The sequence below is a fragment of the Mastomys coucha genome, unplaced genomic scaffold (genome assembly GCF_008632895.1).
Source record: "Mastomys coucha isolate ucsf_1 unplaced genomic scaffold, UCSF_Mcou_1 pScaffold18, whole genome shotgun sequence".
Lineage (NCBI taxonomy): Eukaryota > Metazoa > Chordata > Mammalia > Rodentia > Muridae > Mastomys > Mastomys coucha.
The window spans coordinates 62,545,042-62,559,276 of NW_022196900.1; the positions used below are offsets into that span (position 1 = coordinate 62,545,042).

Consider the following 14,235-nt stretch of genomic DNA (forward strand, 5'->3'; position numbering starts at 1 on the left):
ATGACTCCCCCTACGGAATGCTAGAATTAATGTTATACCTACAATCAAAATCATCAGCTCAGTGCTGCTTCAAGTCAAAGCATCATAGTCCTCCAGCAGCCCCCGGAGTCGCTTTCTTTTTTGCAGAACTGTTGTAGAAACTACGGCAGGCAGGCTCGGTTTTGCCTGGATCCAACACAGCCATCCAAGTACCAAGGAAGTGTGTAGTTCCTGGCAGGTAGCTTAAACTTGGGCTATCCTCCTCCAACCACACGGGGGCGCGACGGCGCCACAGTCCGCACAGCCGCAGCAGGCCAGGGACCACTCTGGGATTGGGGAAACTGGCTGGCTTTCACAAGGGCGGGGCAAAAGGCGCCCGGGAGGTCCCAAGGGCAGGAAGTGAGGGGGCGGGGCTTGGGAAAGGTGTGCGCCTGCGCGGAGCCGGCTGTTGGATCCCACCCGGGCTGCGGCTAGAGTGCGCGCTCACGGTGACGGCTCGGCGTTCTTCCAGAGCGGGGCGGGGAGGGCGGAGATGGGGAGCGGGGCCCGGGGATGCGGGGACCGCGGTGGGCATGGGCCGTGCCGGCAGAGCGCGAACGGCCCGGTGGGTGGAGCTTTCTGGAAGTTTGCCTCCCGCCTCCTCGGGTGGTGGGTTCCTCCCGAGCCTCGCTTCCTCCAGGCGTCGCGGGCCGGGCCTGTGCGGGTCTCCCCTCCGCCTCGCCGCTCGTCTTTGTGCAGAGAGACAGATGCTCTCCTGCCTGCCCCAGCTCGCAGCATTAGCACAGTCGGAGCAGTTCTAGGAAGCTTACTGGTTTCCTCAAAAACTTGTATTCAAGGATCACTTTTTAAAAAATTATTATTTACATACCACTTGCGGTGTGACCAGGAGCAACTGTGCTGGGACAAACATCCGCCAGAAATGTTAGCCCCAGGAGATCAAAATCCCACCTTTGCAATTTAGGAGTTCATCGCCTCCTAGCGACTCTCAAGGTCTTGGAGCCCTCCTAAAAGGATTTAACTTCATAGCCATCATCCCGAGCCAAGATGCAGGGGTGCTGTGTGACATTTGGAAGCTTAGGAGCCAACCCTGATAACTTACTTTTTTTTTTTTTTTTTAAAGAAGCTGTCCATCTTGTGTACTTAGCTTGAATGATTATTTTAAAGTGCATGTCCTATTTTTGCCAATCTGACAGCTGTTTCCATAGAAACTAGAGAAGAAATAGTACTTTTCAGTAAGAGTTGTTAAAACTGTCTTCTAGCCATCAGCTGTGAGTGCCAGTGAGCGCACACTACTTGCTCATTCTGAGATGGCACTTGAAGAATTAAGGGTTTAGAATGTTCTTAGAGGCTAGCAATCCAAATTGTTTAATTTTCTCACATCATTAATTTTCTAATCCTACAAGTCTGCCAGCTATGTCTGTTGGCCTGCCACAGTTCTTTGAAGAGCACACGTCAGCCCTGGTCCTTTCTTAGTTGCTGTGTAGTGTAGTGACTGGCTCTTTGAAAATGTCTAAACAGATTTCTTTCCCCATTTAAAAAAACATTTGAAGGATTAATCAGTGATTACAGATTAACAACTACTGTTCCTATTCTGGATGGCTCTTGATTGTCAGCGTTAGAAATGATGATGATTTTAATTATGTACCTAGTGTTTGGGGCTTTTGTTTTTACCTTCTATTGGTAGACTACTGCACCTGCTCGGAAATGAGCAGTTTTCTCATGAGCAGATCCGAGCAGTGTGAATAGGGCGCATGACACTTGGAGGAGAGTTTCTTTTCGGAGGGGGATATCTATAAACTAGATGTTCTGTAATTTTACAGTGGATGAAGAAGGCTTGGAGAAGGTGCCTTTGGAACTGGGAAGCTGGAAGCAACATTAGGAAGTTTATTGAAAGGCTCACAGAAAACCAGTGGAAATTACAGAAGAGCTTGCTTGGCTTAGGATTCACAAAGTAATACACCCTGTAAACCTTCAAACTGCCCAGAAAGAGGAAATACTGGATCCATCATCAGCACCATTCTGCCCCCTAAATTACACAAAGGCCTTTTCTAAGGTTTCTATCTGTATCTATTAGTGTGTTTTGTTTTTCCTAGCTTTACAGATTGCGCTGGCATCTTTTGTCTTTTCTCTGCTTTGTATCTGCTACACAGAGTGGTGTCTGACTTGTAGCAATTCACTCCTATAATCAATTAATGAATCAGTGAAGAAAACAACCCTGAACCAGTGAGCTATGTGAATGTTTGGTTAAGATCATCAAGTTTTGTTAGTTTGGTTGGCAACATTTTAAAATTGGTAAATCTTTACATTCAGTCTGAATTTGTAGCTTTTGTAGAAAGGTTTGCAACATTTGGCAGAATAAAGGGCAGATTTAGTTATACTGTTGGGCCTCCTTTGGGTAACTGTTTACATCTGCCTGGTTTTGCTGAAGCTTGCATGCATCTATCACACCAACCTGCACTGCCCCGTGCTGTCCTCCTAATTTTAATAAAAATGAAGCAGAGTATAAATTTTGCTCCACGGCTGCCCCTCGTCACATGCTAGGGCTGCCACAGTGGACAGCACAGGGAACGTTTCTGTGGGAAGTTTTATGTAGTGTTGCTCTTGACATTGGACTTTGCCTCTCCTGTTATCCTGTTATACGGAAGTTTTGTTTTTAAATTGTCTTGCACAGTTCTGTGACTCAAGTGCTAGCATACGGGCTTGCTCTTATCAGCTTCAGGCTTCTCACAGGTAGCACTTTCTGCTGTTTTTAGGTTAGCATATCACCTTTGTTGTGGATCAGAGCTTCATATCTTAATTATTAATTAGTTAATTGATTTTTAAAGAAAATGTTTGAAGGATTAATCAGTGATTACAGATCACTGTAGCCTTGGTTGTTCTGGAACTTGCTCTGTAGACCAGATCTCTGCCAGCCTCTGCCTCCTGAGTGCTGGGATTAATGTTATGTGCCACCATGGCCCACCTGGTTTGATTTACCTTTCTAAAAGATTGCTTTGGGTTCCTTGGAGGAGGGGTTGGTAGTGAACTAAAGTGAGGTAGTTAGAATGTAGTAAAATCTACAGCTCAGTCCCGGATCCAGGGTGAGCTGGGCTGAGGTAGTAAGGTGGTAGATTGGCAGGACTGATTTAAAGTGGCCTTCGGTCTTTTGGATGTTAAAATCTTAGGGCTAATTTAGTATAGTTTGGAATGCAGCCTGTAGAAGATTGGGAAGTTCGTGTAGGGGGATCCCTTAGATTGTTTCATGACATGGAAATATTAACTTGCACATGAACTTCTACAGCTCCCTCCTACCATGAAAATGTCTTTGAGATCATTTATTTGTAAGACATGGAAAATGGGGGCTGGCGAGATGGCTCAGTGGGTAAGAGCACTGACTGCTCTACTGAAGGTCCCGAGTTCAAATCCCACAACCACATGGTGGATCACAACCATCTGTAATGGGATCTGACACCCTCTTCTGTTGTGTCTGAAGACAGCTACGGTGTACTTAATTATAATAATAAATAAATCTTTTTAAAAAAAGACATGGCAACTGGGTGAAGAGAAGGAATTACTTGAGAGAGCATACGAAGCCCAGTCAGAAGTGGAAAGCACAGTAGGGTCTCGGAAACATGAAGGCCTTCAGGCATGAAGTCAGTCTGTCTCAGCATCCCTCCCCTCCCCCCCTCCGCTTACTCCCTTGCTCTTCCTCCCTTCTTCCCTATGGTCTCTTACATTTCATAGGTATATTTCATTGTCCTTTCTGTGCAAACATGTGCAGAGCTTTTCCTCACAACTCTAGCTTGCATGCCCTTTGCTGCAGCACCAACTAGAGGCCCCACATACACATGTCTTTGTATTCATATGCTGGATACGGCTTAATGTGAAGTTTTCTCTGTGATAAGTGTCTACTGCTGCCTCTTAGACCAATGGCCATTAGGGACTAACATGACCTCCTGGCCCATTCCCTAAGTTGAAATCATGACTGGACAAGTGTCAAAGCTTACAACAGTAAATCATCAGATCTGAAGGAAAGAAAATGTATTCATGTTGTTTTTATAGTTTGATTTCTAGTAAAAGAGCTTAAATATACTTTCCTATGTGAAACAATTCATTTTTTTTTTTTTTGTCTTTCTCCTACCCAATGGCATAAGAATGACTTTAGCCTTGTGTAACTAGCTAGCTCACTGCTTTAACACATGGAATATAATTATAATAATGACTCGAATATCCTTGCCTACTAATACTGCTATTTGTATTAGTTAGGAGTCAGCTTCTTTTGATTGATATTTCTTCTCCCAGTGAATCTCATTTTCTGCTTGGTAATTTTAAATTGTGAATTATATGTTGCTAAATGTTTATTTTTTGATTCTTGAGGTTTTTTTTTTTTTTTGAAGAAAATCCAGGATGTGGCTATTAGAAGCAGCTTGATCTTTTAGAGCATTGTCTTGCCAAGCTGGCTCTCGTCTGGAAGCTAAGAGGCTACTCTCTGGGTGTTCGTTTTAGCCTTTGTTATATTGGGGCTAGAGCTAACCTCTTACAGCCTTGCTAGACTCTTCGAGTTCCACCCAATTTCTGTGACTTACAAATGAGAACTTTTCCCACTTTGACCAATGGGAGAAGATACTGCACCCTGGCCTGTGTATTGTGCCCAGAAGTTATGGTTCTTTCCAAGCTTCAGGGGGATTTCTTACCTGTATGACCAGCTAGTACTCAGCTGAATAGGGAGGGGCCCACACAGACCTTGAACTCTCTCTTTTGGTTTTGTGTTCCCTTCTTTCGCCCACAAGCTCTAGCTTCCTGGTCCACAGGAGTGCCCAGCTTCACACCTTCAGTTTAGGGCGGTTATAGGCATAGTCATTCTCTTGTGTGTGGTTTGGAAACTCACCAGGTGGTTCTCTGGGCCAGTTGTAGGTCGAGTCTTGTTTCCCATCGTTCAGTCCTTCATTGCCTACCCCTAAGTTTGTGGAAATCCTCGTTTTATTGCGTTCCCTTTAAAAAGTCAATTTTTGGTAACATTAAAGTCTCTCCTTCTACATCCCGATTCTAATCAAAAGCCTAATCAAAAAAGTTTATTGGACTGAGTAAATTAAAAAATCTTAAAGAAAACTTTTTTTTTTTTAAGTTAGGCTTTTCTATCCCATTATACTCTTCTTACCATCAACTGATACACATTTGTTGTTTTATCGAAGCTATTTCTTATTCCGCCAAGTGATTTACTGATCAACTAGAGTCCCTGCAACTAAAATAAAATGTCTATTCTTTAACTGAAGTGAACAAGTTCAAGTGTTGACAATAAGCAGCGTGTGGTGAGCCGAGGCCGTGTGTGTGTTCCTGTGGCTCGTCCTGTTGAAGGTGCCACTGTGGGTGGTGTGCAGCAGCACAGGCGTTTACCCTGAGATCTTCAGCACACATTTCTTAAGCATTACATTCCCAGTTTGTAAATCCATGCTTTCCACAGCTGTTTATATCTTATTTGTGTGTGTCTTCTAGATAACCAAGCAAAAGTAAGATGAGACTCCTTTATGGACTGCAGTCTGCCAGGAGAAGTCAGTTTCTCTCTGGAGTGAACTCCCTGGCCAACAGGAGACAGTGGACCCCACCAGCAAGCTGTCCACTGGCACCAAGGCCCCGAGCAGTAAATGCATATTGGGGACTTACCACAGTCAGTCACTGTCATTCAGTGACCTTACTGCCTGGAAACTTTCATTTCTGTAGGACTCTCAATAACAAAAAATCAAGATGCCGCTCAAGTGCCCAAAGCAAGAAAATGGGGGTGCTTACCTACAGAAGTACTGTGCAGAGTGATTCTTTTCCAAGACAAGGAGCGAGGAAAGTGGCTGGTGTTCCTGCACTTGCAGCCTCATGTTCTTGTCCTGCTGTGAAAGAGACCCAGAGTTTCCACACATCTGCACGAGTTCAGGCCGCCCCAGTCCCTCTCTTGCTGCTCATTCTAAAACCAGTGCAAAAGCTCCTCGCTATCATCGTGGGCAGGTAAATATACTTTGGGAGGAAAAACAATGTTTGTGTTAAAGTTCTTGAAGTTTTATATTCACATTTGTATCAACTTATAATAATTTTTAATAATTAAACTTTAGTATTTATAAAACTGTACTTTTAAGGAAACCTTTCCCTATGCCATATTCAGCTCAAAATTTGAGTTTCTAAAGGTAAATTCTACCAGTCTTGTGTATGATTTTAATAATTTGTTGCAAATTTGTTGTACAGAAATATGATCCTTAAGTTTTTGTTGGTTGAGATATTTCTAAAAGATTTCACATTTCTAACTATAGGGCTAGTGGGGAATATTGACAAAGATTTGTGTAGCAACAACACTTAAGAACATTGTCTTTTGATTTTGTGGAATTTTAGGCAGTCAGCATGAAATGAAGGACTTCATTCAAATACTTAGGGGCTCAGCCTTAGCCACATTAATAAAACTCATCCCATCATTCTGTTTCCAGAGGATTTTTGTTACATTTCTCTTGGTAGTCCTTTCTAACTGTGCATTTTGTATCGAAGTGGCTTTTTCTCAACCTTTTTTCCTTATTTCATGAAGGTTGAAAGCAAATCTGTCTCTTCCTAAAGTTTTGTTATATTGGCTAAATATGCTGACCCTCCTTGCCATCTGCTTCCTATCATACTAACAACCCCAGTCTACTTTTATTCAAACTCCAAGAATTTCTCTGTAATGTACTTAATTCTGTTGTTTGATGTTGACAGAAAATAGGTATCTACATTGGGTCCTAAGTAACAGACTCATCCTCATTTGTAGGGATGATCACTTTGTGAGTCCTATAAAATTGTTTATTTGGGTGTTGATTTTACTATTATAAATTTTCTCTTATAATATGTTATATATATTATAAGTAAGTTGTAATGTTATAAGTGTTGTAATAGGAAATGAGTATACTTCATTGTTTTATGGCCCTTCAGTTCAGTTGCTTTCTTGAGGCATTTTACGCACATCTCTGTGTTAGTCAGCCTCCAAACACTGATGAAATAACTGAGATAATAAGGGAGCAAGGACTTATTTTGGTTCGTGCTTTCTGAGGTCTTCGTCCATGGTTACATAGGCTGGGCCCACTTGGTGCATGATGTGGGAATGCTTGGCAGAGGAGACTTGTCCATTTCATGATGGTCAGGAAGGCAGTGACAGAAACAGGCAGGGGCTTGGGCTATAGCCTCTTCAACGACATCTCTCCAGTGACCTCCTCATTCTTTTACTGGTTCCTGGTTCCCGTGGGTCATACCACTCCCAGTAGTGCCACAGGCCAGGGGCCAAGCCTTTGATATTGAATACATAGACTTTTGGTGGATACTTCCAAATGATAGCAGGGACTTAGTAAAATTATAGTGACTTCACAAAATTGGTTTGTAGAATGAGTTCTTGTCAAGGGAGATTTCGAATATATGTGTGTGTGTGATAAATTTTGTTAAGTCTTAAAAAAATATATGCACAAGGAAATGTTTTGTCCTGCTGTTCAAAACATTGTTTGTCAAGATGTTTGCATACCTGGCAGTTGAGAGAACTACTGTCCATTACTGCCAGCTAGCAAGACCCTCCCCAGAGGGCATCTGTAACAGCACCCGACTCATTCCCCTGGTACTTCTGATCCTCCCCTCGCCCCTTGCCTGGATGATAGTGGAGCTGCTGCTTCTGAGCAGTGCTGCTTATGTCGGTCAGTGCTCAGGTGTGTCTCCTGTTCCTTGCTGGAGCACTGGCAGATGGCGCTGGAGTCTGAGGAGCAGTGGGAAAGGTACAGTTTATCCTCCAAGATACTTGTCTCAGGACTTCATCCTTGTTAGTGGTCAGCCTCGGGAAGGACTTTCCTCTACCACTGGGTTTTCCTCTTGCTGTCTCCCTTGGCCTGGTTGTTCTCTATAACAAGGTGTTAGAAAGAGCAGACGAGGTGACACATGCATGATGATTAGAACAGCACTTAGCATATGGTAAATAGTAAGTGTTATTAGTGGGAGTTGTAGCAACACTGCTCCTCATTCTAGGGTTTGCCCTCACACTAGCTGAAGTGGGAAATTCAAGTGAGCCTTAGGATTTTTAATTATAATATTATAGAGTTGATGACATTCCATCCTCTAGCTAAGTATTTTATAAGTTAAAAAGCTGTGTATACGGAAACATAAAGGTGGAAGGGATTGGCAACACAAAATCCTAGCACATGCGCCTGAATTTTGGTGAGGTGTGAGCATGCACTTACCAGACGGGCCATTTCTGGTTCCTCACAGGGGCATAAGGAAATGGTGGCAAGCCCTTCCGCCTAACAAGAAGGAGCTATTTAAAGACAGCGTGCGGAAGAACAAGTGGAGGCTGCTCCTTGGTCTGAGTGCATTTGGATTGCTGTTTGTCTTGTTTTATTTCACACACCTGGAAGTGAGCCCTGTCACTGGAAGGAGCAAACTACTGTTGGTGGGCAAAGAACACTTCAGACTTCTGTCAGACCTGGAATATGAAGTAGTAAGTAGTAAGAATTGTCCGTAACTACATCGCACAAGCCAGCAGGCAAAGCGGGAAGCTTTTTTAAATACAGAAGATGCACTGCTTTTAATTTTAGTCTTTGACACAACATTAGTCCTTTTCTCGAAGGTCTCACACTTGGGAAAGGCGTTTGCAACATGTACGTGGTTGCCCTCCCAGCCAGCCTGCTCCTGCTCTGCTCAAGTTTGTGCTTCATAGTGTCCCTACTCAGCAAAGCCTTCCTGGATGCTCAGGCTGGAGCCAGGCTGGACTCAGCCTGGAAGAGTTGAGAACTGGGCTTTTGTGGTCCTGTTCCATGCTTGGCAGGACTGGGGTTAGGTCCTTGCTTTTTTCCCCTTTGTTTTCTTTACATTATGTAACTTTCCAAGGTCTGTGTTCCTCTTCCTTTTTAGGCTAAGCTCTGTGGGACCAACAGCCTTGTTGGTCTGTTTATTCTAGGACCTAACACCTTGCAAACTAGTGCTTAGTTTTATGTATCAAATAAGTAAACATGCTGTGAGAATTCTTATACCTCGAAAGTCAGGCATAAGATAGTTGTTTCCCAAGCATCAATTTTAACTGAAATTTTATTGTATTTTCTGCCATTTTTTTTTTTTTTTTTTGCTTCTTAAAACAGAGTTGTAGCCTGGGGTTGGCCCTCAACATGTGACCTTATGTCTCAGCTTCCTGAGTGATGAGCTCGCTGCTGTGCCCCTATAATCACTTGTTTTCTGGTGATTATGGTGGGATTCAGAAATCTCAGCTCATGGAGAGACAGTACACAATGTGTTCTCATGTGTCCTCAAGAATGGGACCTTCATTGTATTCTAGCGATTGCCACATACAGGGAAGTGCTGGGTGCCATTGTTGAATAGGTAATGGCTTTGAGTCTTCATATGCTTGGATACAAATGAACACATGAACTTATCAAAACAAAGTTATCATTAATAGCGATGACTTTTTTGCTATAAAAGTTGATCTTAGCTAAGATAATAAAAGTCTCTTGAAGAATACAAACAAATTTAAACTATGTCCTAGAATTTAGTCTTAATAGGAAGATAGGTTTGAGAAAAACACTTTGGAAAGATTGGAAGAAACCTTGTAAAAAATTTAAAGTATCTTGTACTATTCAGATAGTTTAAATTTTAAAATATGTACATATATGAATGGATTTGCATATATGAACATGCTGTATATATACATATGGATCTGTCTGTATGTATAATTGTGTTCATGTGAAGAGACATTTTTGCTGCTTAATTTACTGGTCTGTGAATTTAAATATTCTTATAGAGCTGTTATAAAGTACTCTAATTACATAGGGTGCAAACTAGTGTATTGTCAACTTGACACAAGCTAGAATCATCTGAGAGGAGGGAGCCTCAACTGAGAAAATGCCTGCATAAGATTGGTCTGTACATAGGCAGGGTAGGGCATTGGATTGATTAATGATTGAAGTGCAAGGTCCCTGCTCATTGTAAGTGGTGCCACCCTTGGGTATGTGGTCCTAGAGTATATAAGAAAGCAAACTAAGCAAGCCATGGGGAACACCAGAGCATTCTTTCATGGTTTCCATTTCAGTCTCTGCTTCCAAGCACTTGCCTTGAGTTCCCTTGATGATGGACTGTGGACCTAGAGTTGTAAGCTGGAATAATCCCTTTTCTCCCCAAGTGGCTTTGGGTTGTGGTATCTATCACAGCAGTAGACAGCAAACTAAGATACAGATAAGAGTCCCTTGATTATTATAGAAGAGTTAATAGAGGACTTTTGTTTAGAACTGTTAAAAATTATTCTTTAAAAATGATAATTGATGTAGTCTTTAAGTTCATATTCTATGAAGTCATATTTTAATGTATCTTAAAAAGGTTGTCAACTTGATTTGAATATTAAACTATATATTTTACGAAAATTAAGTGTTTGTAGACTATCCTTAATTTTCTCATTATATGTGAGAGAATCTCTCATAAAAAGCTTCAGAAAAACTGTTTCCATGTAAGAGATGTCCAGGCATTTGAATCGGCATCATGTGAGGATGTGATTTGCACCTTAGCTCTGAGATCTTAGTGATTTTCTTTCAATCTGTTTGGATCAAACACTTTACGGTTAGTGAGATATTGTCCCTTTTTGTAAAAGCTTAAGTCTGTATTATAAATAGGGTGTTCTTCCATTTAGTAAATTATGAAAGTAATTAATTTTCTTTGGCCCGCCCTTCATTCCTTTGTTCCTTCCTTCCTCCCTCCTTCCCTCCCTCCCTCCTTCCCTTTTACTTTCTTCTTTCCTTCCTTCTTTTTTTGGTTCTTTATCTCCCTCCCTCCCTCCTTTCTTTTTCTCTCTCCCTCCCTCCCTCCTTCCCTCCCTCCCTCCCTCCCTTCCTCCTTCCTTCTCTCCCTCTTTTCATCCCTCTTTCCCTCCTTCCTTCCCTCCCTCCTTTCCTCCCTCCCTCCCTTCCTCCTTCCCTCCCTTCCTTTTCTTTCTTTCTTTCTTTCTTTCTTTCTTTCTTTCTTTCTTTCTTTCTTTCTTTCTTCCTTCCTTCCTTCCTTCCTTCCTTCCTTCCTCCCTCCTACCCTCCCTCTCTTCCTTCCTTCCTTCCTTCCTTCCTTCTTTCCTTCCTTCCTTCCTTCCTTCCTTCCTTCCTTCCTTCCTTTCTTTCTCTCTTTCCTGGCACTGGGTTCCTTGTATCCCAGGCTGGTCTTGAATTTACTGTGTAGCAGGGATTTTTCCTGGCACTGGGTTCCTTGTATCCCAGGCTGGTCTTGAATTTACTGTGTAGCAGGGATGACCTTGAACTTGTCCTTGTCCTCATTACCAGTCTCCAGTGTTTGGGTCCCAAGGATGTATAAGCACACTGGGTGTATGTAGTGCTGAGGATCGAACTGTGTTCTTGTCCATGCTATGAGAGTGAGTACTCTACCAGCTGAGCTACAATTTCCTTTTTTTACATATGAAATTTTTAATGTGAGATCTAGGCAGCTTTATTTTCTGAAGTTCTTAGGAAAGTAGAAATAGTTCAGCATTTTCCGTGCATATAGATTAATAGAAAAGAATAAAACTTGGATTGAATCATGTTTATGTAAAATAAATGTATAATTTATTCCTCTGTGAGAAACTATAATGCTTTTTCCATGAATAATTCAAATTTCAGAAATTTGAGTGTTTAATATATGTAAATTTTTGCACAATTCAAGATTAAAATACCCAGTACTCATCAGATACCCCTCCATGAAGCAGCATAAGAATTTTGTAGTGAAAAACCTCTTAAATAATACTTTTAAAAAAAAATCTTCTAGTGGATGGAAAAATTTAAAAATGATCTGCTGCCGAAGAGAGACCCCCGATACCTGACTGTTAAAGAAGTGGTTTGTCACCTGACACAGTGCAACCAAGACGTCCCAGGGATCTCTGAGATCAACTGGGTGATCCACGTGGTCAATTCCCCAGATGTCAATGCCTTTGTGCTGCCAGTAAGGAAACTCTTTAAGGACATTTTTTGTTGTTGTTGCTAGCTTGAGCGACCTGAAGTTTTACTGTGGGCTGATCGCTTATATTATTCTCTTCATGTGCAGAATGGACAAGTGTTCGTTTTCACTGGGCTTCTGAATAGTGTAACTGACATGCACCAGCTTTCCTTCCTCCTGGGCCATGAGATCGCACATGCGGTCCTGGGGCATGCTGTGAGTACCCAATGATGTGCAGCTGTTGAATGTTGCTTTGATATTAGCAAGTGGAATCCTTTAAGGAACACAATCTTTTTTTCTCCTTTCAATTTTTTCTTCTTCTTTTAATGATGGAATGTAATTGCCTTATTCTGTACCTGAAAAAATGTGATTAGCTTGTTTTGAGACTTTTTGCAGTCTTTAGTATATGATCCTGAATAATTAATGTTTCTCTTAAATACTGTTTTTATCGCCTGTCTCTTTTGCTAAAAAATAATTAGTCTCAGCCTCTAATTATTTCACTTTAAGTTTTAAATTTTCTTAATTATTAACATACTTGTAAACTAGTCAGAAAATTAATTGTTGAAAAGTGATACTACTATTTAAATGGTATATTAGTTTTATTCTTATTATTTTCAAATGATGGCTTGGAATATTGTTGAAAAATGCCTAAATGATATGCAATATGGAATTAATGTGGAACAGCAATGACATGGCCAGATTAGTTCACAGAACTTCATGTAGTATGTTTCTTCTTATTCGGAGGTTTAATTTATAAGTATGTATTTATCACCCCTGGTTTTTAATATTAGGAAACTAATATTTGAAAAGACTAATGGTGGTCACATAGGTCTTTAATAAGGATGTAAAAATGGATGCATTTTTGTACTCATTTTTGATTGCTATTCATTAAAAGTATGAATGACTCTTTTGTGCATATAACTAGAGATAAGTATATAGTTTTCAAATCATAACATGCAGGTAAATATTTGTGAAAGGATTACTACATGCTAAATAATAAGTGCAAATATTATTAACTCCAAATGGAAACTATAGTGTTTATTATTAATCTTCTTCAAAGTCTTTTAAAATTCTACCTATTCCTTAGAGGAATAATAAAATGAGGTGGGCCAATGTTGTTCTTTTTTGAAGCATCCCTGATTTCTTTTGATCTACAGGAAAAAAGAAATGTTTCCTAAATAGATACAAGAATAAATCTAAGCCATAGAAATAGTATCATTATACTGTGTTCTAACTTCTCTCCAATAATGGTGTTATAACACGTCAGTGATGTATTAATGAGTGACACAGAGACTTTCTCTTGGTTTGACAAGTGTGGGCCCAAGATTGAGTTCTCTACTTCTCTCCTTGTGCACTTGGAGTTCAGTACACACATGCATGTGTGCATGTGTGCATGTGTGCATGCATACTTATGTGCATGCATGGGTGCTATATATATAATTTCCTGTTACCTGTGTGTGTGTTTGAATCTGTGCTTGTGTCTCTGTTTATGCCTGTCCATAACAAAGGACATTGGTTTGTATTTATAGAACAACACAAAAACCATGGTAATCTTTACACAGAAATCTTCAATAGTTTTACAAGAAGAGGTGATGCTAATGACCCATAGTAGCAAGCACCCAGTACTGCAAAAAGGTGCTACCATCCTATAGCTACATGTTACTTTCAACATTTATAGGGCATTTTTTGTTTAAAGCCGCTTTCAACCTGTCGGCTGTTTTCAGCAAGCAATCACCACAACACACACACACACACACACACACACACACACACACACCCACCCACCCACACACACATTATTCTGTGTCTGGCATGGAAAGTAACATAATTTAAGATTAAAGCTACACATTAGTTCAGATTGTAAAAGCTGAATGCATGAGAAATTCAAGGCATAGTAAGGTTGGTTATAAGCATACTTTTTTAAAGGCAGGTTAAACTTACATAGTAGGACAGCAGGTTAAGTATGCAGTGTTAAATGACCTTAAAGCATATTCTTTTATCAAATTGACTGAGAGGTCTAGAAAAGCTCATTCTCTTTGGGGCCAAGAGCTTAGCTTTGGCTGTTGCAGCTTTAAAAGGTGTTACCATTCCACCGGCTTGATCTCTGGCATCCAGCCTGTGCCTGCTGTCAGTGGAAGGTCACCACCACCAGCAGCAGGTGGTGCTGATGAGACAAGGGGGGCAGGGAGCAGCTTTAGTGGAAAGCAGTTAACATTGAATCCCCAAGATACAATCCACAAACCACAAGAAACTCAAGAAGAAGGAAGACCAATGTGTGGATACTTTGATCCTTCTTAGAAGGGGGAACAAAATACCCATGGAAGGAGTTGCAGAGACAAACTATGG

General features: G+C 41.1%; 1 protein-coding gene across 9 annotated transcripts in view; it reads left to right on the forward strand.

Annotated features, from left to right (window-relative positions):
- The first annotated feature begins 391 nt into the window (after positions 1-391).
- The window catches only part of Oma1 (OMA1 zinc metallopeptidase), an 82,796-nt gene continuing 68,952 nt past the window's right edge, over positions 392-14,235 (forward strand). For 6 of the 9 annotated variants that reach the window (XM_031378019.1, XM_031378018.1, XM_031378012.1 and 3 more), the window contains exons 1-5: positions 392-467; positions 5,452-5,952; positions 8,206-8,434; positions 11,722-11,895; positions 11,998-12,105. In XM_031378019.1, coding sequence (XP_031233879.1) covers positions 5,471-5,952; positions 8,206-8,434; positions 11,722-11,895; positions 11,998-12,105 — 993 coding nt within the window. In that variant the 5' untranslated portion in view covers positions 392-467; positions 5,452-5,470. Of the gene's footprint in view, positions 468-1,799; positions 2,033-5,451; positions 5,953-8,205; positions 8,435-11,721; positions 11,896-11,997; positions 12,106-14,235 lie in introns of all 9 variants that reach the window. The other 3 variants (XM_031378013.1, XM_031378014.1, XM_031378015.1) reach the window with 3 other exon arrangements.